The 24,052-nt window shown below is 45.6% G+C and overlaps 2 protein-coding genes across 2 annotated transcripts; both read left to right on the top strand.

The window, feature by feature from the left end:
- Positions 1–1,072: 1,072 nt before the first annotated feature.
- LOC101766062 lies at positions 1,073–5,486 on the top strand. The gene is made up of 6 exons (XM_004962086.4): positions 1,073–1,328; positions 2,288–2,386; positions 2,462–2,869; positions 2,970–3,055; positions 4,484–4,892; positions 4,998–5,486. Exons 2-6 carry the CDS (start codon positions 2,329–2,331, stop codon positions 5,126–5,128), a joined length of 1,092 nt encoding a protein of 363 aa, XP_004962143.1. The 5' UTR covers positions 1,073–1,328; positions 2,288–2,328; the 3' UTR covers positions 5,129–5,486.
- A 3,790-nt stretch (positions 5,487–9,276) lies between these two features.
- LOC101766466 (BI1-like protein) lies at positions 9,277–12,867 on the top strand. The gene is made up of 4 exons (XM_004962087.2): positions 9,277–9,687; positions 11,928–12,041; positions 12,131–12,288; positions 12,406–12,867. Exons 1-4 carry the CDS (start codon positions 9,378–9,380, stop codon positions 12,616–12,618), a joined length of 795 nt encoding a protein of 264 aa, XP_004962144.1. The 5' UTR covers positions 9,277–9,377; the 3' UTR covers positions 12,619–12,867.
- Positions 12,868–24,052: the final 11,185 nt, after the last annotated feature.

The following is a 24,052-nucleotide window of genomic DNA, read 5'->3' on the forward strand; positions in this document are numbered from 1 at the left end:
ATTATTTATTCGATGAAAGATTTAATCAAATACGGAGACTTCCGAAATGTTCAAATAATCACTGAGCTGCTCAGTCTGAGCACGACCCGCTTTAAGCAGCAAGACAGGACGTCAAAAACCGTATAGGAATTTTCATTAAAGGAGAAAGCATTTGGAGTCCGCCCTAATCGCCGCCGCCACGCCCTTCTCTTCACCGCCGCCTCGATCCCCCTCCTCTGTCCCTCCGGCGGCCTCGCCGGTAGGTGGAGGAGCGGGGATATGTTCTCTTCACATATTAGTTTTTTTAGGTCTTTTCATCTAAGGTTGGTTCTCTAGGCGATATCGACGAGGTGGTGTCGACGATGACGTTTTGGAATAAGGTCTCTTCGACCTTTCTCTACCTCGACGATGTTTGATCTAACATCGTCGAAGGGCCAGTGAGAGTTGGTTCTGCCAGATCGGTAGGTTCTCTTCAGATCTTTGCAGTTGGTGTGTCAATGAGGAGATGTAATTGGTTGTCTTTTATTGTGGTGACTTTGACCTCTTATTTCGGTTTGTTCTGCGACAAGATCTGATTTCTTCAACCCTCTATTTCGGTGGTGATGGATTGCAAGCCTGTGTTGCTTGGGGTGTTCCCCCAGCAGATGTTTTTTCAATGGTTTTTAGATCTCGTTGTTAGGAGCAAGTGGTTCAAAGTCTTGTACGGTAAGGGTGTTTGCATGTGTCACTTTCCCTTGCTGCCTTTCCACCTTTCCAGTATATTTTTTAAGCTCCAGTGGAAGACGACCAGAAAGATCTTCGGTGTAATTTTATTTTTTAATATCATTTTGTGTCGAGTTGTCCTTCGTTTCTACCTACTGTTGTTTTCCTTTTATATCAAGCAAATATAAGGCACCTATCAAAAAAAATAAAACCGTATAGGAAACGCTTTCCGCGGGCCTAGGATAGGATCTGGGCCCATCGACGGGCGAAACGGACTGAACGGATTCCACCGATGGGCTGGGCCGCAACGGATATTTCGGCCTTTATGCGAACGGCAAGCACCCACCAACCCGAAAATCCGACCGTTGCCTCCCCTTTTCTTCCTCCAAACCTCCCTCTGTCTTCTCTCCGCCCCCAAATCCTCCCGACTCCGAGGTACCGTACCGCCAGTAACAACTCCCACGCACGCCGGGCCTTGGCAAGACAGCGAACACCAACTGCCGCCGCGGGCTCGTCCCTTCTCTCCTCGCGCGCGTCCTCCCTGCTGCTGCGCCCCGGAGCGGAGCGGAGTTGAGTTGAGTAATCCGGGGGATTGGTTTTCCCCGGCGCTGGTAAACCCAGCCGCTTCTTGGCTCGCATCGATTTAGGTTTGTACTGATTTCTTTTTCTCCCTCCATGCTTTGGTGTGAGCAACCAAGTCGAAACCCTAACGTTGCCACGATGTCCCGTCCTGTTCATGTATAATCGCGCGAGTTAGGGATGGGATGCCCCCGTTTTAGGATCTATTAGCTCTTATTTCGCTATTTCTAGATATACTGGCTCCCTTCTTGGGGCGCTCGGGGCCAAGATTTCAGCGCGGCTTGTTGTGCTAGAGGATTCTAGTTGAGTTGCGTCCTGTATTTGCTAATCCTATCACAGTTAGGAATTGGCTGCTTATGTAAAGCCTCTCTGTGATCTTGCTTGGCCTCCTAGATGACACGTGTGTTTTGGTGTTCTTGGGCTAGAGCTTGCACTAATCTAGGGGCTGATCCAGGCCTGGTGCTAACCTGTAAGGATTTTCCAGTGCGAAGTCTATTACATGATCCTTCTAAATTTCTCTGCCACCAGTTTATACTTTGGTTACATCAAATTCCAAAATCTATTGCTGTAAAATGAAAACGTAACTTTGCTGCCTGTTCCTCCTCCTCCTGTCTCTGCCAATTGTGTACTTTTTCTGTGATTTAGTTCATTTATAATTTTCAGTCTATCTTAAATTAGCACCTGCATAGTGCAACTCTGCCACCGGTACCTTCACCCCTGTTGTCATCGATTAAGTACTTTTGCTGTGATAGTTCCTTCACAATTTCCTGTCTATCTTAAATTAGTATCTGCATAGCGCAACACTGCCACTGATGCCTTCAACCCTGTCCCTGCGGATTATATACTTTTGTTGTGACTTAGTTTGTTTACAGTTTTCAGTCTATCTTAAATTTAGCAGTTTAGCGCCAGCTTAGCATGCCTCTGGATTTTTTTTTCATCTTCTATAGAACACAATAGTTTATCGAAGTTGCTTTCTACGATTTCCTTATTCTGATTATTTTTCCTTCATCAAACAATTGAACTGCAGTTTGGCCTTCAAGGTAGAAAAAGAAACCTTTCTGTTCGGTTATGGCTTTCCAAACTCCAGCAGCTGTTCTGCTTAATGAGAATATGCAGATACATAAAGGTGAGTCTGTTTTTTCCTGAGAGCTGATTTGTGACATTTCCACATATAACCAACTTGTTTGATCCACATGTTCAGGCAAGAGGGCTGAGGCACCAAGTGCCAAACCACTGAAGCCATCAGCGAAACCTGTGCTTCAGGAGCGGAAGGCTCTTCAGGATGTGTCTAACATTCCTAAAGGCACTGCTTTAAATAACAGGTCCGCCGTCAAAGAAAGGTCCATCCTGAAAGATAAGTTCACCCTCAAAGACAGGTCCATCCTGAAAGAGAGACCTGCTCTTCACAATGTGTCTAACACCCTCAAAGAGAGGTCCATCCTGAAACAGAAACCAGCTCTTGGTAGCCATGAAGCAATTAAGAACCCAGTCAATGTTTTTGCTGATGAAGAGACCAAGAAGTGTCATGAATGGGCTAAAGATGGGGTGGAGGGCACTAACTTTACAGGAAATGATTCTCAGAAGTTGGATAAGGATATGCAAGACAAACGTAAGAACTTAAGTCTGATGATTGCTCTTTTTGTTTCTTCATACACAGGTGGTAGTTTTTTCTATATAGTTGCATATGGCTGACTGTGCTTGTTATATAGGTGTCCAGAAGAAAGTGGTGAAAGTTATGTCAGCATTCAATGGCTGGTCAGATGTGGTATTTGATCCTGTGATGTTTCCAGCTAAGGTATGTGGCCCGGCATAATATTTCATAATTCATGCAAGTTTTCTTAAGGTCCAATTACTTTACCATTGATTTTAACAGTATTCACTTTCAAAAGAGTCATGTCTGTTTCTATAAGACTATGACAGTGCACAATCGCAATCAGGAAAATGAAACATGTTGTTCTTAAATAGGGAATTGGAAAAGTCTATCTTCTTGCCATTTGGTTGCTTATTTCTCCTTGACAACTGATACAGTGGTTCTTGGACAGATGGAGTTATGGGTTAAGCCAGTAAAATCATTTATCGCCTAGCTTTCAGTATCAACATAATGCTTTAGGTAATAGTTTGGGCTATTGTGTTTCATTAACCACAAGCAATAAATAGATACTTGTGGCGGTGAATTTAAACTGTTCTTCACATATGCTTCCTAAAATTGGTTTGATAAACTGTTCATCCATGTCTTGCGTGAAGGAACTATCATGCCTTCTTTCATGTAAGACTATAAGCTTGGTCTTGTTATATTTCGCCGGTAGGAATTAGGCTCTTTACTTACAAGATTTACTTATCAAGAAGCATATTCTGAAATGTAAAGTGTCTTTGAATAAAGTATAAACATCCTGTTTCTAGATGTTGGAATTTTTCCATTGTCAGTAGTACTGAAGCAAACTGGTTATTTATGAATATGTATTGCATCACAAGATATGGACCTCTTCTCCCATTGTATTCTCTTCATTTTGTGCCACCTAATAATATCTCGTGACATCAGAAGAAGCCCTACACATTTTACTTGTCATTTGGTATGACACTGCTGCTAGTATTAACTAAAATTGTAATATGTGTCTTGGAGGTCCTGGCCTATTTTTATATAATGCTGCCCTCTCTAAGGGTTAAAAACCCTGTCCTCCATGTAGCTTAATGGCGGATGATATTACACATCAGTAGAAGTTCAATAACATTAATTTATGTCATTTCTTGGTCATCTCATGTGTTTTTGTTATCATTTGTATACGGTTTGAGTTATGGCCCGCTCCTGGTCATCCATTCGCACTCTACAGAAACAGAATACTTCAATATAACAATTGTGCCTCCCACCATGTCAGCAACACTAATTAAGTTATGCTTCTTTTCCTTATCGTTTTCCTTTAGTTTACAACAAATGGGAGACAAAATTCTATGTCTGACTTCAGTGTATTTCAGTGGTTGTTGACACATACAGAATGCTCGGCAACTGTTTAAACATATGCATAAATCATATGATTTTTCCCTGTATATATAACTCCATTTATACGCTACATCATTCATTCAAAGACTTAGACTTTAAAGCAAGTGAGCAACATAGCACTGAAAGTGTAATGTTCCACAAACTAACATTTTTTGCATTCTTCTCCCTTTTTCTCCATATATTATTATACCAGAAATGTGATATCATCCATCTCCTTATGATTTACAGGAGGTTGCCAATTTTTCGGAAGAAGTGAAAGAGCTGGAGCTGGAACCAGAGATTCTCCCAGACAACACTAGGTGTCTCTTTACCTCAGGCAAGAGGGCTGATGCACCAACGGCCAAACAACTGAAGTCATCTGTGAAACCTAGGCTTCAAGAGCGGAAGGCTCTTCAGGATTTGTCAAACACCCTCTCAGGGCGGAAGGATCATCAGGATATTTCTAACACCCTCAAAGAGAAGTCCATCCTGAAAGAGAGGCCTTCTCTACGCAGGCATGAAGCGATTAAGAATCCACTGAAAATATTCGCTGTTGAAGAGACCAAGAAGTGTCATGAATGGGCTAAGGATGTGGTTGAGGGCACTCACTTAACAGGAAATTATCCTCAGAAGTTGGACAAGGACGTGCAAGAAGAACGTAAGAATTTACGTCTTGTGATCTCTCTACTGTTTCTTCAATATGCAGAATTTACGTCTTTGAAATGTTCAGCTACTTGGATGTAACTTACACTTTCCCATGCAGGTGATAAAGCACAGCTCGCTGAAGACTCTTCTACTGATGATGAGCTTGACGAGTACCCGTTTCTGGACAACAATCCTGTTACGTTTGAGCTGAGAGATGAGCCAGGGATCCCTGAGCTGCGAGCAAATTGATGAATCTTCTATGCCCACCGAAACTGAAAGCTCTGCTTCAGCTTTCGTTTATGCCTGCTTGGTAGCAGTCTATGTAGTATGGTGTTTAGTATGCTACTAGTGTATTTGATGTTGTGTCCCCTACTCTGTTATGATGGATGTGAATGAGCCTGCTTGGTAGCAGTCTATGTAGTATGGTGTTTAGTATGCTACCTAGTGTATTTGATGTTGTGTCCCCTACTCTGTTATGATGGATGTGAATGATGTATGAAGTGATGTTGCCAGGCTGATGCCCTAAATCACCAGCTGAATAAACTTATGATGGCATGAATATCGGTTGATGCAGAAAGGAAAATAAAGACAAGTCATTCTAGGCTTCTACTGTGACTACTAACCTTTTGGAGGCACGTCGCAATATTGATTTCTTTTCTGGGAATCAACATCGATTATCTGTACATGTTATGCAGGCTTCTTCCATGGGCACAGGAAAGAAGTTTGGCCTAGTAATTTTGCAGGTGCACCGAGATTTGAAAATGAGATGCTACCTTGTCGTAATGCAGTAACAGTATTTCTTTGCTGCGAACTCTGCTTCGTGTGTTGTACGCATGGTATCTGTCGCTAGGGCCTTGTTTTCCCCTCTTTTTTCCAACTTTGGCACTATGCAAAAAGAAGATTTCCCGTCACATCAAATTTGTGGTACATGCATGGAGTACTAAATGTAATTAAAAACTAATTGCACAGTTTTATTGTACTTTGCGAGACGAATCTTTTGAGTCTAATTAGTCAATGTTTGGACAATAATTCACAAATACAAACGAAATGTTACAGTTGCGCATTTATGGTAAAATGCAAACTTTGCTACTTCCAATTTGGGAACTAAACAAGACCTAAACAAGACCTAGGTTGTGAGTTGTGTTGTGACACAGTGACAGTGAAAATCCCCTCAGCTGTCAGCCCAGACGCTTTGATTTAACCCTCCGTGGCTCGGTGACTCGTCCACCCGGCATATCTCCCGTGCGCACGGCCAAACCAAAACAGTAACGCGTTTACTTCAGAATGGAGCTTCGTGATTTGTCCCCAAAAGTCTACTGTCCTCGGCCCCGACCAGTTCCACCGCAGACCGCACGCCTTCCAGCGAGCCCTACCTAAACGCTAGTGCCACAGCCCACAGCTCTAGCTCCCCACGGAAATCTAGCTCGTCGGGTATCTTCTTATACGATATGATCGTGAGGTGAGGGGTTGCTAAACTCTAGTCCTTTAATCCTAAAGAGCCAAGCATCCTTATTTTATTTGATCCTAAAGAGTTAAGCATCCTTATTTATTTGAGCTAAAGTTTAACTACTAAAATTTAGGCCACAAGTCAACTTTGAGTTGCTTATTTGGGCTAAAAGTGCACTGGACACCCATTGCCCTCATTCAATGCCCGCCTTGAAGGAGGGAGAAAAGGGAGGATAGCAATGATTAGAGGCAAACAAGTCATTCTTTATCTCATTAAATGTTGTTTAGCTCATGGAACCAAACAGGTAGAACTAAGGCCCTGTTTGTTTCCACCCTCCTAAAATTTTAGCTCCTAAAAAGTGACTAAAATGTGACTAAAGAGCCAAACACTCCTCCTAAAAAGTGACTAAAAAGTTTTAAGAGGCTCAAAACTTTTAGTCCCTTCACCTCCTCCTAAAACCAGTGCTGGACTCCCACTACCCCTCCTTTTATTGCCTCTGCCCCCGCACCCTCCTCCCGACCGCACCCTCCCCGACCCCACCGCCGCTCCCTCCCTCCTCCACGCCGGTACCCGCGGCCTCTCACCGGCGGCCGTGCCATCCCCCGCCAGATCCGCCGCCCCCGCTTCCTTGCGCCACCGCACGGGCCGGTCGAGCGCTCCCCCGCCGGATCCCTGCTGCCGCCGATCCGGGCAAGGGAGGACCGGAGGGGGGCGGCGGTGCCGAGGGAAGTAGAGAGGGGAGGGGGCCGGCGGGAGGAGGGGAGGGGGCGGCGCCGGCGAGAGGAGGGTGCTGGCCGCCGCCGGCGGGGCCAGCGAGAGGGCTCGGGTGGGTGCGTGTGTGTAGGGAAGCGGGAGGAGGGGAGGGGCAGGCAGAGAAGGAGCTGGGGCATGGGGAAGGGCAGTATGATCATTTTGCCACAACATTTATTGCTTTTAGTCAGTTTTAGGAGGTGGAACCAAACATGCTTTGGACCATGGACTAAAAATGAGCTAAAATTTAGGAGGTGGGAAACAAACAGGGTCTAAAGTTTAGTCCCTCCAAATAAACAACTTTTAACCCCTAAAAATAAGTAAGTGGAACCAAACAGTCCTGAACCCAATCCTTTTCCGTGCAAAAAGAACTTGAGTCGGTTGGATTCCATATATATTCAACTACTTCCTCCGCATCAAATTATTATTCATTTTAGCTTTTCTAGCTACATAGTTTTTATATACATCTAGATGTCCAGATACATACCAAAAATAATGTATCTAGAAAAGCTAAAACAAATTGTAAATTTGGGACGGAGGAACTACTTTTTATGTTTTTTCTGTAGTTTTTCTTTTTTTGAGTGCTTTGAAGAATTGTGTTTTACGAGAGTTGCAAAAATATATGGCACAAAATTCATAAATACTAGCCTAAAAATGCCCTGCTAATACTGAATATTTTCTATCAGGTCTACCTTTACCATATGATATATTTAATAATCAAAAAAGGCAACATAAAAAAGCGTGAGTCCAACATACCTACAAAGATGGTTATCTTCAGGGTGAGATAGCGGAGTTGCATCAAAGTAAGAAAAAAAAAGAACTAATCAGTACTACCTCCGTATTAAAATATTTATCACTGTTAATTTTTAGTCACAACATTTGACCATTCATCTTATTCAAAAATTATGTAAGTACTCCTCCGTTCCAAACTATACGTCGTTTTGGTATTTCTAGGTGCATAATATTTGCTATGCACATAGATATATTCTATGTCTATAGAAAAGGTAAAACGAACTACAATTTGGAACGAAGGGATATCATTTATTTTATTTGTGGCTTATTTTGATGGTATTTTTATAATGATTTATTTTTACGTATGTTTGCAATAATTTTTTGAATAAGACGGATGGTCAAACGTTATGAGAAAAAGTCAACAACAATAAATACTTCGATACGGAGGGAAGATGAGAATAGGTATTACTTAGCTCATGAAAATAACGACGCCGTGGTAGGGTGTCGTTAGCTACTAAGCAGAACCATAAGGTCTTAGTTTAGAGTATATTTCTTTGAGAAAATGAAAAAAGGTCCCACGACAATTATTACCTGAGTCAATCAACTTATAGGTAAAGGATATCAAAGTACCATCTTAAGACCTGTTTGATCCCGTAACAGGAAAGTTAATGGGAGGGTTAAAAGATGCAACTGAGCTAACGGATACTAATGACTTGTGAAAAGACAAAAAGGGAGGAGGTGAGGAGATAAAAGAACAAAAGCTATATTTCATAAACTTCAGCTCTATCGATGAGAAACATCTTCAAATGGGAGTGAAAATGAGTGGAAGTGCTAAAATCTAACAGTTGCGAAACTTCAACAATAGCACATCTGAGCAGGCTCTGGTAAGACAGTAAATGGGTGTTTGGATACCAGATACTAAACTTTAGCAGTGTCACATCAGATATTTGGATATTAATTAGGAGGACTAAACATGAGCTAATTACAAAACTAATTGCACAGATGGAGTCTAATTCGCGAGACGAATCTATTAAGCCTAATTAATCCATCATTAGCAAATGGTTACTGTAGCACCACATTGTCAAATCATGGACTAATTAGACTTAATAGATTCGTTTCACGAATTAGACTCCATCTGTGTAATTAGTTTTGTAATTAACATATATTAATACTCCTAATTAGTATCAAACATCCGATGCGACATGTGCTAAACTTTAGCAGGTGTATCCAAACATCCCAAACTAAAACTAGTTACGAAGTCAACCATAGTTCATTTATGACTCAATATTTTCTTAGAAAAAATTATGATCAGAGTTTTTGAGTGCCCCGCCCACCGTGGCACGAGTTTTTGAGTGCTCCGCCCACCCCATCCGCCCGATTTGGCCCCACCTTTCAGCGGGCGAGGATAAGTTTGGCAGGATTCACGAGTCCCCGTAGCAAATCTACAAATCTCACCAGCCGGCCGCCCCTACAAGTCCTCCCCTTCCGCAGCGACGCGCAACCCGCGTCTCGAGCGAAATTTCCCCATTCTCCCGACCCTCATCCCGTCTGAGAGCGAGAGAGAGGGAGATGGCGTCGGTGTCGGAGATGCAGCCGCTCGCGCCGGCGGGGTACCGCCGCGCGCCGGAGATGAAGGAGAAGGTGGAGGCCTCGGAGGTGGACCTCGAGGCCGGAACCGGGGAGACTCTGTACCCCGGGATCTCGCGCGGGGAGAGCGCCCTCCGCTGGGGCTTCGTCCGCAAGGTCTACGGCATCCTCGCCGCGCAGCTGCTCCTCACCACCGCCGTCTCCGCACTCACCGTCCTCCACCCCACCCTCAACGCCACGCTCTCCGACTCCGCGGGCCTCGCGCTCGTGCTCGCCGTCCTGCCCTTCATCCGTAAGCCCCCGTGCTCACGCCCGGGTTTGCTGTGCTTGGTGTGAGGATATTCTGGTTCCTGATATCGGTTGACGGTTGATTAGGGTGAGGCGTCGCTCGAACAAAACTGATCGGCGATTGGTTTGATGCGTTGGTTGAATCCAGATTCAGACATGTCGATGCTGTGTTCCTATCACGTTCCCTTGTTAGTTACGACGAATAGCTGTTTGGATCTAGATCGTATAGCTCTTCGGATCTGGATCTAGGATGTAGTTAATACAAGCTTGAATTCATGTCACATGCTTTACAAAAGTTAATTGGTGTTTTCTCCCCCAATTCCTTAACTAGAAATATACCTCCCGAAATGTCCTTTTGCTTTGCAATTCATGCTACATGACTTAAAGTTAATTGCAGTTAGTTGGGGATGTATAGATATTATAGATGTGTGGACACTTACCTTAACTAGGTTTCTTAGGGTCAATTGGCTTGTTAGGTCTAATTCCGTACTCTAGTGCCATGTTATTTATGAATTCTATAGGATGCTTTACATATGCCAATTGCGTGATTTAGTTGGGAAATCGGACTGTTTCCCTTGTCAATTGTTCCAATTTAATCTTTCTACTGTTGAGCATTTATTCCTGGGCAACTTGATCACAATATCGCAATATGTTCTGAGCAAATGATCTCATTGAGGCTTCATAGTAACTTACCGGGTCTAACATGTGTTGCATCAAGTTACTAACAAGCCTATGTGAGCGTTATTGTGCTGATGACGTTTTGTTGAACTTGTGATAATATTTTCAATTATCAAAGGAAGATTAAATTGAGACAGTAGAAATGTGTTGTAGTCCTAAAATTTCTCTCAACTATATTGTGCACTTGCCACTGCATGTGCAATTGTACCTCCTTGATGTTAGGAGCTGGAGAGGTTTGCTGTGTAAAATGAATAAGGGAGCCACACGCGTGACGCGTCCGATGAGCTTTAGTGCAGTTAAACTCTCTGCATGTTAAACCCATGTTACAACATTAAGAGATGCCAAATGCATAACAAAGTTGAGAGAGCTTGACATTGCTACCTATTTGTCTTGTTCCAATTCGATATTTGTCTTGATCATCTTCAACTCGACTATAATGTTGCAACATGTTATAACACGATAATGGTCTCACTTAAGTTTCCCGGTTCATTGCCTTCATCTAGCAATTTGTATGCAGTTGTGGGGAAGTCTGGGAGTGTTATTGTGCTGATGACGTGTTGTGATACCATGGCCGTGTTGCTGATGATGCAATACAAATATAAATTGGAATAAGAGAGATACATAGTTGTCCGAAGCTTTCTCTGACTTATGCTATTGATTTGGTGTAAAGGTGGATGGCCCCAGCTCTGTCAAGATAATGTAGGAATTGGTTTAATGGTGGAATTTGAGTTGGGGAATGATTTGAGAATATGAGAAGATAAGAGTAACCAAAACTGACTTATGTACTAAACATTTTGCAAAGGAGGCATGAAACTGAGTTTCCATTTGCCAGTTTCAAGGAATTATCCAAAACTTTTCCCGTACTACCTTACTCTTTCACAAACTAGAGAGTAGAGTTGTCTGGAGTTTTGAGGGAGAGGTAGGGGAACAGCTCTTGTGTGCTGGGTGTACACGTATTCCTCCATTTTTGTTTGCTTGAACTTGACTTTGATCAAGGTTGTTGACCAATAACAAATTATAAAATGTTCCTTTATGTAGCATAAAATTGGTCTTAAGTTGACCTGTAATCAAAAGTTATTCTACCAATATGCATTCGAAGCTATTGACTTTTATGGTGAAGTAACAGCAAAGCTTGATCAGTCAAAGTCAACGGTGTCAAGTAAATGAAAATGGGGTAGTACAATTTATTGCTTGACTATGCTTTCAGCAGCAAATTGAGGGTTCTTGTTATCTAGCTCAATTGTAGGGTTTGTGCGTTGCTGTTTGCCAGATAAACAGGCATAGGAGAATGCTTGGATAATTAAATGAGTAGATTTTATCTGTGGATTAAGGAGGAATCAATATCAGTCTCAATTATTGGACCAGATTATTGGACCAGAGATGCAATAAGTCTTTTGGGTCTATTTTTTACTTGTGTTATTGTCTATCTTAGCCAGCGTTGCTGTATCCTCTTAGTACACCAAAATATACCCTTCTCTTTTGAGAAAATCTGAGCAGCCATGATTGTTATTTTCTGTTAGCAGATAGGTTTTAAGTCACTAACTACCTTTCTGATATTGTCTGCAGTGATGATCCCATTGTATCATTATCAGCACAAACACCCACACAATTTTGTTTTCCTGGGTCTGTTCACTTTGTGCTTGAGCTTCAGCATTGGTGTGGCCTGTGCTAACACTCAAGGTTTGTTACTTTTCTTGAAATAGTTTGATTCTTTTTCGGTAGAAGATGCTCATTGTGGTTTTTGTTTAACAATCATTTACTTGTTGCAGGAAAAATTGTTCTAGAGGCTTTAGTATTGACTGCCGGTGTGGTTGCTTCTTTGACTGCATATGCTTTCTGGGCTTCAAAGAAGGGCAAGGAATTTGGATACCTGGGGCCTATTCTGTCTTCTGCTCTTACTATCCTTGTCCTAACAAGCTTTCTTCAGGTAATGCCTATGATAAGCTCTAAAAGAATGCACTCTGTTCACAAATACTTTTATGTTACCACTCGAGCAATCCACTGCTTGTGATAGCTGTTTGTTCTGTGGAACGCCATGTTGCAGATTTTCTTCCCATTGGGACCTGTATCAGTTGCTTTGTTCGGTGGGCTTGGAGCTTTGGTCTTCGCAGGCTTCATCCTGTACGACACCGAGAACTTGATCAAGCGCCACACTTATGACGAGTACATCTGGGCGTCCGTTGGGCTCTACCTTGACATCCTGAACCTGTTCCTTTCCATCCTGAACATGCTCAGGAGCATGCAATCCGACAACTAGGGGGCTCCATCTGCACGATCTGGACCTTGTGAGAACCTGGTCAGGGCATCGGCCCTTGCGTGGTCTTTTGAACCGTAATGTGTATACAGTCCTGTGAGTCTGTGACTATCGTCAGAGGATGAAATCAAAGTACAACGTATGTATAGTTCTTAGTTGGATTACTTTTAACACCGTCACGGTCACGTGCGTGTTACCGTAAGATTGTGCTATCATTCTGCCAATAATTGTCACCGCCCGTCTTTTCACTCTTCTGTGCCCGTGCATGCAATTTGCTCTCTTTTTTCGCTTTGTGGAAATTATCTCCACGTTCATAACTCTCTCGAAGATGGCAAAGCAACCTGCACATCAAAGGACACAATCGCGATGTGCGTTTTACAGTTCTTTTAAGAAAAAGCATGCCAGAATACACCGCGTCTGTTACGTATCTCTAGCAAGTTATTCCTCCTTACCAATACATTTTCTCTCTCCCTCACCGATAACAATTCTTTGTGTTTTTATAACTAGTGGTACTGCAGATTATCAAAACAACTCATAAGTCATACCCATGAATAGGATGAATCCCCTTCGTTTGGGTGAGAGGGAGGTGTGTTCCAGGGATCGGATTGGTAATCTGCTGGAGTACTGGAAGGAAAGATTTTTTAGTCCTCAATTTCTATGGCACATGCTGAGAGTTTCGCGCTAGCTGCAGCATCCAATTATGCAGTGAATCATCGAATCAACACATGTAGCAGTAGTAAAGAGAGCACAATGGGAACTTACAAAAAGGAGGAAATGCCGACCACGCCTACGTTTTCGTGGGCTGGCAGTGTTGGGCCGTCGCCCATACAAGCTTTTGCGCTCTTCTTGCGGTCTTGTGGGTGTGTGTGGGTGTGGGCTGGCGATTTGCCATTTCGTGTGTCCAGGGTATCGACTTGTCGAGCATTATTCATTTTGCAGAGCAAAATCCTGCCTCAATTCCTGTGTTACACCAGGCTACGGGGGACAGCTATGCCCTGCTACACTCCTCGTTTTTAGGCCGTAGCCCGTGCCGCTCGCACGCCCATCCCGGCCGCGCGCGGGAGGCGGGACGTACCGGCGTGTGCTATGCTATACCTCTATCCACCTGGGACACTTGCGCAATTCCGTTCCCTCGAGAAGCCAAATCCCACCACTTGGTTGGCCGGCCGTCCGAACAGGATCACGATGATTAGTTCCTCACCCATCGCGTCCCCCGCGGGAAATTGTGCGCGGCGCGGTGCGCCCAATCGCGGGGAAATTGAGAGCGGCCCGGCACCTTTCCGGCTTTTCCCCATGCCCGCGCGCCGATCACCTCGGGCGCCTGGGGGCCCCGCCCCCCGTGCTAGGCCAACGGGAAAAAGAGCAGGGTGGCCAGGCCAGCCGCCCGTCCGCCCGTCGCCTCCCCTCGTGCCGGCGGCTATCCCCAGCCACCCGTGCAAAGGCGGCCGAAGGGATGGATGGATCATGGTTGGATGGATGGGGCAAGCGTGCGCGTCGACCCACCCCTCCCGTGTGCCGGGCTGCCGGCCACTCGCGTCGCGCTTTCACGCTGTTGGAGATTGCGCCCTTTTGCTCAACGCCCCGGGCCAAATCCCCGCGCCATGCCCGTGCCCTTTTGCGCACTGTGGGCTTTTGGTAGGAGTCCTGGACAACCTGCCTGAGAAAAAATGTCGTCGATGGTTTTTGTCTAGCCAGGTAAGTATAGAGAAAGTATGTTTGGTTTATTGGTTGGTGCCTGAGCCTGAGATGCTAATGAGAAGAAAAATACACAATATAAATGTGTTTATATGCATAAATATTTTTTTAATTTCACGGACATATATTATTTAGCTCACTTTCTCATTTACCTACATTATAGAAGAATAAAAAATTAATAAAGAATTTGAGTGTGTAAACACGAATAAACGAAGTTTTTTTAAAACCGTTACAATTATTTTGTTAAGTGGAGCTTCCACTGTTTGCAATGTGTTCAGAAGTAAAAGTAGCGAAGCAAACCAGCCATAATATTGTAGGACCCAGCTATCTTTTTTTATAATTACCACCTTTGTCTGAATGCTTAGCACTCGATTAGCAGCCAGGCAGAATCGTTCCTACCCAGACGCTCATTTTTGACTGCCCTGGGCCTAAGTTCATTGCCTAGACCAGGCAGTTGGCTAGGGCTGCATCCAAACAGGTGCCAAGCAAGTTATAGGTAGCTCTCCACCTAGACAGATTCACTCCAAGGTCACAACCAAACAGCTCCTGTTCGCACTACCCGCCTCATATCACAACATGGCGGGCAGGCAAGCAGGCACAAGGCATGTTCCCAAGAGAGGGGAAATAAAGGTCACTGATTTTACCCAAAAGATATAGCACGGCATAGGTCATAATCTCTAGTTTATGAGCACGGAGCGTATTACCACTTACTTTGTGGCTTGCGCCTTTTCGTGACACTTGATATGCTAAGATTTAGAACTAACAGGCCTGAATCATAAAGGAATAACGAAAATTTAGGTCACCTACGGTATGGCCCGGAGAGGGGGAAAAGAAGGGAGCAAAGCGAAGAAGAACGGGAAAAGGATGTCAGATGGGGCAAGCGAAAATAAGAATGCAATTTCCCTCGGGAATTGGTTTCACGAGACCTAGTGCTACCTCTATAAGGCAGGTATTAATCTAGCTACGAAGCAATCATAGCCAAAGATTATTCTGAATTTTATCAATTAGTGGATAAACAGCAGCATCCAAAATGGCAAAGATTTCTTTATAAATTTCAGCAATCCTAAGCTTTTTCATTTCTTTTTGTCTTCTAACAAATAGCATCACTGTTATCTTTTGCAGCCTAGTACTTGGATCCTACTAATCCATAGTCACTATCCTATTGTGGCACTACTTTCGTGTACATAATCAAGGCAGAGAACCTCTTTGTGTTTGAGACATCCGGAAAAAGTATTTGGATTTTAAAAAAGAAAGTACCAGGGAAAAAGGTCGCAACTTTTCATTTCAAAAGAAAACCCCAAAAAACCCATGCCAGTGGTGGTTACAAATGCGCATGTTCCCAATCATACCGTGCTCCTGCCCAAACAGATGGACATTCTCCTTTACAATCAGCATCGAAAGCAAATGTCAGATCATGTGTAGTACTTGTAGCTTGTAGGAGAGGCTTGTCCCTTCCCTTAAGACCGGTTTAGAAAGGCAATTGCTGGCCTGCTGCTAACTATGCAAAGCAAGCAGAGAGATAGCAGAATGACAATAATCTAAAGGTGCCTTTTAGCACAAAATGGGCAGATCATCATGAGGTGACGATCGATATTTTTTCTTTTAAAAAATATAATACGAGAAGATCTAGCTGTTAAATTAAGAGGAAGTGGATACTGAACTTTAACCCATACTTGCTGGGAGCTCAGATAACTCTCCTCTACCAACTTAGCAAGCGCTCTTAGCTAATAAACTAGACAAGCTATATGGTTTGAAGCTTCAAGAATTGAAGATATCGCTCCTCATTTACTACAAACTGTTATAGTGAGGTGCCACAATTTGAAAACGATCAAGGATGCGGAATCGAGAACAGGGTGAGGAACATTGAGGATGCTTTCACGGTTCAGGTTCTAGTCGAATATATGCACTTTTGGGACCGCTTACATGTGCACCTTAATTCATTGGAATCAGGCCATTTTGATTGTAAGTGGTCGTCCAATCTCGAATACTCGGCAAGTTGCATCCACCAAGTATTCTTAGCACAAAATGGGTAGAAAGGAGATGAGGATGCTTTCAGGTTCAGGTTCTACTCGGCAAGCCATCGAGTTTTCTTTCACGGTCAAGTATATCTAATTGGCTGCGGTGGGAAGATGGGGGAGGGGCAATTTGGATGGTTTGTGCCCTTCGAATGTAGAGCATGGGTTGTATAATTATGGGTTGCACATCATCTACCACTTAAAGAATAGGTCGGTTAAATTCTAGAATAAGTCTAGAAAAATACAAGCACTAGTGCCGAGTCAAGAATTTGAACCCTGGTGGGTAGGATCCACCACAAGGAACATGCATTTAGCATGAACTTTAGTTCACGTTACTAGGAGCTCGGGATATCAAGCATTTATGCGAGCTTCGGGAGAGGAATTGTTGCATTGGTGGCTAAAAGGTTGGACTAGCCCATGAACCATAGACTTTGAATTTATTTTCCTCTTTTTTGTTTGTTTGTTTTCTTTCTAGTGTACATTGTTTTCTGATTTCTTGACTACATATTTCATCGATACATGATATCTGAAGCTGAAAACATATATATTATCTAAAAAAGCCTCAGGTCTGATTAAGGATATCATCGAGGAAGCATCGTGTTGGATCATGACGGGCATAGCGATCCGCTTCCTTCTAAATTTGGTCTCGTTTATTGCTTTGTGATCATGTAACGGATTACAAAACTTTGTTTATTTTTAAATGAAAATGCTCGTAAACAAACTTTGGAAAAGGGGAAAAGAGTGGGAGAAAGGAGTAGACAGGCAGAACTATTTGATAGCGCAGGTACCTAATGGGCCACCCGTACAAAGTTGACACACCGTAGTCTTTTGGATCGAAGAGAGTCCTGATTAAAGACGAAGAATATGGCATTGTGTATCCGATGCAATACCTTAGGGAGAATATGATAAAGTATGTGTACACTCTCTCCACTGATTGGTACGCCTTTTTTCCCCCCGCGAAACTTACCACCGTACCGTATCCCATTCCAACTTGCAGAGATGCGCTACAGTGGATGATGGATCGATAGACGAGAATCCCCATTGCTTCCCATGACAAAAGAGCACAGAGAATTAGGAGACGGCGAGACGCTGTAGCAAGTCCTAAGCACGGTAGCTGATGGTACTTCCAAATGCTGGAATCGAATTGATCCCGTGTCATTTTCCTCGGGACATTTCTACCGCCAAGCTCACGCAACTCTCGCCTGCAACGCCCTTTTTCTCCTGGGACACGTACACGCCGGCGTCGCGATCGGCGTCGAGTGCCTGGAGCCCGGGCCATATCCGCTCCGGCCTCCGCGCCAGCACGTCGTCGCGGCAGTGATCACGCGGCCGGCCGGCAGGACTGCTGGATACCGACGCGAATGCGATGGGATCGTGACGACCGGGAGGGAACGGGATAGGAGATAGATCCCACTAGCTCACCACAGCAGCGCCCGGCCCCGGCTGGTACAGTCCCGTGTGCATGCACTCATCACCAAGCCGCCGGGCGCCGGCGAATGGGCCGCGATCCGCAACACTTTGCACGGGCGGACGAGATGGAAAGGGCATCGGAATCCGATGCCCGCCGGTCCCTGTGTGTGTAGGGTGTGTAGCGCGTAGGGCAGCCGGGTGGTGGTGCGGTGTCCGTCTCCGCGCCCATCGAGTGCCCATCGCCTCCCGGTCCATGGATCGGCGACACCCGTAGAGCATACGATGCCCCCATGATGCACTACTGCAGGCCAAGGCTATCTCTAACGCTCTGCTCTGCAACGTCTCAAATTACTTCGTATTGATTTTTTCTAAATACATATATTTTACTATACACCTAGATATATACTTAGATATACATGGTAAAAGGTACGTATGTAGAAAAGCTAAAACAATGAGCATCGGTTTGAACGTTGCATCTGAAAACGCATTTTGGACTGAACACTTCAAATCTGTCTGGAATACATCAAGAAACTCTGAAAGGAGGAACAGCTCAGTGCGTGCCGGGTAATTCAGTATGGGACTGCTGCTGCTGTCATATGACGGGCAGATCGTGTGGCTTCTGACTCGGTCTAGCTACAACAAAGCAGGAGTGAATTTATGCAGGCATAAAGGTGTAGCCTCATTGTCGAGACTGAATTGGGCGCCGTTAGATCCGATGGTTACAGCGATGCAATTTTTTGCGTAGAGTAACTTAGGCCAGTCTTAATGGAAGGGTTTTAGAGGTTTTATGGATATTTAATTCTATACCACATCAGCAAAATTGCTAACTTGGCGAGCGGAAAGAGGAGAGGAGAGTTTCATCCACATGAAACCCACTTTGGCACAGTTACCAAGTCCTATAAAATCCAATGAAACTTGCACTGAGCATGTTATGGTTTCATGGCATGACACATTTGGTCATAGGACAACGTAAAAATTAAATAATTTAGGCTATTTATGAAACTGTGCAATGAAACTATGCACTGAGTGTGACATTTTCATTTCATTAAAAAGCTGACTAAGACTCGCCTTGTCTTTTCATTTGTGGTTATCTTGTGAGTAGAGTGGGAAGCAACTAAACCGAATCGGATACATCCTGCACGGGATTAGAGACGACGAGGGCACCACCTAGATTGGATTCTTGGTGATGATACATGGAAATGGAACTGAAACTGGAAAAGGCTACTGAATTTGTATCTGGAATTAGTGGCTTCAGATTGTGGTCATCACGATAGATCTTTCTGCAACAAATATGTCATCTATCATCACTGAACCACGAGAAGATCATATGTTCGATTCTTATCAGACCTATAGACAAATCACAAATGTAAATGACCCACATCCTACACTAACTCTCACGTTTAAATAACGCAGAAGAACTTTACTGTTGAATCGACAGAAACGTGCAACACCGGGTTAATTCGCCAGAAAATTATCTCGCGATTAAATACTGAATGGTAAAGTTAAAAGTTCATATAGCTAAGAATCAGATACATCTTTCAGGAAACTACCACCACACCTAAAAGATGAGCCTTCCCTCAGAGTGATGCTGAAGCCAGAGCCTCCCCACTTGAGCAGTTTGTTTTCGCTTTCAATGCGGGTCGTAGATGCCACGTGAAGAGCCCCTCAAAGCGCGCAATCTTTTGATGGGTGAGCGAGCTTGATGGAGTTGCAGGCAACGGAATAGTCAGTCATGCGCGCTTGTGATAAAAAGAAGAGAAGCATCTAGCTAGCCATCGATATACTACAGTTGTGTGCAATTAATCACAAGCTTTTTTTTCTAGGATGGCAATCAGTGCATGTCAATTTCCGAGCTCCAAGAACCTTCCTTCCTCCAACTACATTTGGAGGAAAAACAGTGCAACTTTCTCATGATCCCATCCATGCCGTGCACTGTGTACTGATCTCTTGTGCTTTTGATGTGCTGAAACATTTTTCGGTAAATTTAGGCAGTGTTTTTAAAGTGGTGATGGCGTAGTATCAACAAATCAAGGCGGACAGTATCCTAGAGAAATGGTTGAATTTTTGTAACCTAGCTAGTATTACCAATTCGCCAATGTGTGCAGGGCATCATCACCGTCGTGATAATTTTTTTTCTGGAGAATAATCAGCATCGTGATCATGGCAGAATGAATGGTAGGAGCTGGGAAGAACGTGAGAGCGAAAAGCTGTGGACTCGCATATACGTCTCAATTGCTGCCTGAGCATGCGATAGCAGACAATCTTCCGGTGACCCCACGACTCGGATTTCCTTGGCACGTTCTGTGGAAGAGAGGTTGGGACCGAAACTCAATCGAAATTTGGACACCACCCAACAGAACAATGAAAATTCCAAAATTTGGTAGGAAAATGCTCGCAAGCATCAAGCCGTGGGATGTAATGATCAGCCAAATGGCCAAGTGTCTGGATGAGCAGGTATCGATCCATGCAGGTACCTTTCAGATAGGATCTGGATTCAAGCTCGCAGCAATAGAATTCCGTGTGAGTGAATATTCAGACGAAAGAGGCACGCCTTTCGCCGAGAATAATCAAAACGGAAGGAGGACGCTTTTATATGCTAGACGCAAGTGAAACACGGCGACAGGCAATTAATTGTCAATGTGGGATGTTGAAGTTGGCACATATTCCTGGCAACCCAACCATCCTGCTCTGAGCTCCGGCTGCTCTCCCAAGCCGAGACACGAAGCTCTCGTCCTGACCGGTCGAACGGCATCCGGCACCGATCCTCCGTGGCCTTGAAGCAACTGCTCCCTCCACTCCTCTTTTATCCTGCCGCACCCGTGCCTGCCCGTGGCACGAAAGGGTTGCCCGCTCGCTGGGCGCGCCGCTCCGGGCACCGGGATGGCGACGGGTTTTCTCTTCTCGCGAAGGCGTGCCAGCTTCCCGGCCCCGCCGGCGCTCTTCGGTTCGTACTTGAGCTCCGTGACGCCGATGGCAACTAAAGCGAGAGGCGCGGGGGCACCACGGGACCCCACGGCGCTCGCGGTGGCCTCGTCGGCCCAAACACTTGGACGCGCGCCGCGCGACGGCGCGGCATCGCCTGATCTGATGTAACGTGTGGAGAGGGAGCCTCGCGGTTAAAGTGGGGAAGGCTTCGCCGAGGCCGGCTTTATGTAAGCGCTGGGGTAAGATTGGATGGTGACACGGCACGCGCGGCAACCATGGATGCTAGCTTCGGCTGTCGAGTTGCATACACCGACCAGTTTGTACGGAAAAGTTGGGCATATACGTGTGCTGCTGTTTCTTGAATTTCCGCCCCTCGTGGCCCCCGGCCACACTAGGCGGCTTCCTTTACAACCGAAGAATCAACATGAGTGGACAGCTACTATTACAAACAAAATAGCTTATTTACATCAGTATGTGAAGGGATCAACCAAGCGGTTCACGATATTCCAGTCAAGGATCTTTCGTTTTCCAATTTGAGGCGAGGGCAGGAATGTACAGCTCACCGTACAAGTGCGCATGCATAGTCCACTGATGAAACTGCTGCTTGATGGTGCCCCCAACTGATGAGCAACTAAACAACGGTTGCCGAGTCCGATTTGTGGTGTGCATCCTATAACAAGTTGGCTGCATTATCCCCTCCCTGCATGCAATAGGAAACTGTACACTGAACATGCCCCTGCCTTCTTAAATGAGGTGTCAGCATCCGGAGCTCATACACAAACACAAAGCATCTGCTGTCGTAAAGTCCGCCCAGACGCCTCCACCGAAAAGGAAAGTCCCGGATTCGGTGGTGGCGGCGTTAAGTTACAGAGAAAAACAATCTTAAATTCTGATGCGAACTCTGTGATGGCCAAGAGGGCAAGTTGAGCGATTAACAAGTGGTCGCCCGGATTAGGCTTTCGTTCATGGTTAGGTCGCGCTGTTCCAGCAGAGACCTCCAATCAGTGTCCAGTAGAGGAAGGTCGTTTCCCGATTAGAGCGAGAGGGCTCTTGAATGCAGTGAAAGTGAGCTTCAATTCAGATGGTGCAGCAGTGGCCAGTCGTGGTGGAGATGAGCTCATCAGCTGATGGTGTCGACACAAAGGCAAGTGAGGCTACCACCAATTGAAAGGAAGTTGGCCGTTTCGTGGCGTCTTTGCTGCAGTTTGGCGTGGCCTGCAAGTGCTTGTATTCTGCCTGATCGGAAATGCCAAGTAGAAAGCGCCTTTCTTTCGCTGAAAACGAGTACTCGCCACCATACGGCGGCTTACGGTACCGCCTGAAAGCGAGAGCTCCGCGGCGTGCACTGACAAAAAAGCGTGATCTACCGCTGGCTGCACCGTTCACGATCCAGAAGAGGTCGACCATTCGCTTCAATTTCGTTCCAGAGTTAAATACACCAGCAGTCCTGACTTGTCCAAGGTGCCACTTAGATCCATGAACTCGCAAAATCAAAATCTGGCACCCTGAACTTGTTAAGTTGTGCCACTTAGGTTCATACCCTTCAAAATCTAATGTGCCAACATGGCACCACATGGACGAACATATGAAAAAAGCCCTTGAGTTTTATCTTCTTCTATATATGCATCCTCCTCGTCTCCTCTCTCTTCGGATGACACTGGGCGAGCCACGCGTGGGTGGCGAGCGCGGTGCGGCCGAGCGAGCAGTGAGCCAGCCGGGGGTGGCGGTGGCAGCGCCGGGAGAGGTGGTGGTGCCCCTAGCCACCGAGACGGACAACCCCCCACCGACGCAACCCACTGGCGCCAGGGGCAGTGGTGACGATCCCTGGCCCCAGCCGTCGAGACGAGCAGCCCCCACACGACGGAGCCCACCCCCTACGCCTGGCGTGGCCCTCCGGCGGTGGAGGAGGAGGAGGCGGCGACGGGTGCGGAGGGCCCCCCAACCGTCGGGATCGGCAGCCCCTGCGTGGTGGAGTCCGGCCCCTGCGCCTAGCGTGGCCCGCCGGTGGTGGTGGAGGAGGCGGCGACGCCGGATGCTGAACCTAGATCTAGGATTCGGTCGGCCATGGAGAAGAGGTTTGGGGGAGGGAGGGAGGTGAGGTGGGATGAGTCACCCTCGAGGGGCGCCCCTGGCCGCCTTATATAGGCTGACAACCTAGGGTTACAATCGGATAGGATCTAATCCTAGTCAGTTGTTGCATGGAAAGCAATCTGAGTCGGTTTACAATAAGTATCTCGTGATATCCGGGTTGAATTGATTCGCCCGGTCTCCTGACTTGTGCTCCATGTGTCTTCATGCCTTGGCCCGCGCGGCATGGTCGGGCGAGCCCACTTGTCAGGGCCGACCAGTATCCTGGTTGGTGGGGACCTATGGGTACTCTTATCCCTCAGGTCGGGAGAGAGGAAGCGTTGGCGACTAGGGGAGGAGGAGGGGAGCGCGGGAGGCGGCAGCGGATTGGTGCCCGCCGGCGGGCGGCTCTGAATGCTGGGGCTGGAGTGGCCACCGGCGGTGGGAGCGGGAGGGGGGGTGCGGGGCTGGCGGAGAGAGAGGGAGAGAGAGAGGAGAAAGAGGTGAGGAGGATGTAGATGTAGAAGAAGATAAAATTTAAGAATTTTTTTCATATGTTTGTCCATGTGGCGCCACGTTAGCATGCTATATTAGAATTCGAAGGGGTATAGATCTAGGTGGCACATCTTAACAAATTCAGGGTGCTAGATTTCGATTTTGCGAGTTCGTGGACCTAAGTGGCACCTCGAGACAAGTTCTAAAGGCTGCAGGTGTATTTAAATCATAGGAAAATAATACTAGTCAAGCTCTCTCTCTTAGAAAAACACTGGTGAAGCTCAAGCCTCAAGCATGCTTGTTGAGCACGACAAAACAGGGTAACTTCTGGAAGCCTTATTCTCAGTTTCTCACGCGAACTATTATTATATAAAACAAAAGTAAATAGAAAACGTTGCTCAAACGGCCGGTTGTGTTCTTCTCCTGACGTTGTCGCCATCTTTTGACGCATGGGGGGTACATTGTTGACGTTAGCCACTGATCTTTTGTCGTCAACTTTTAGTACTTACCTTGCAAAGTCAAAACTCAAAAGCGGAGGCAGATGAACTTATGGGCGCCAAAAGCTGGACCTCAGGATTACGTTCTTAACTCCTTATTTTGGGAGCATCTCAGTGCGATCTTTAGCTCGGACAGCGACGCCACCACCATGCTTTAGGGCCTGTTTGGCAACCACCTATTAAAGTTTAACACCCGTCACATCGGATGTTTGGATGCTAATTAGGAGTATTAAATATAGGCTAATTATAAAACTAATTGCACAGATGGAGTATAATTCGCGAGACGAATCTATTAAGCCTAATTAGTCCATGATTTGACAATGTGGTGCTACA

Source organism: Setaria italica, chromosome III (assembly GCF_000263155.2).
Source record: "Setaria italica strain Yugu1 chromosome III, Setaria_italica_v2.0, whole genome shotgun sequence".
In the NCBI taxonomy this organism is placed as follows: domain Eukaryota; kingdom Viridiplantae; phylum Streptophyta; class Magnoliopsida; order Poales; family Poaceae; genus Setaria; species Setaria italica.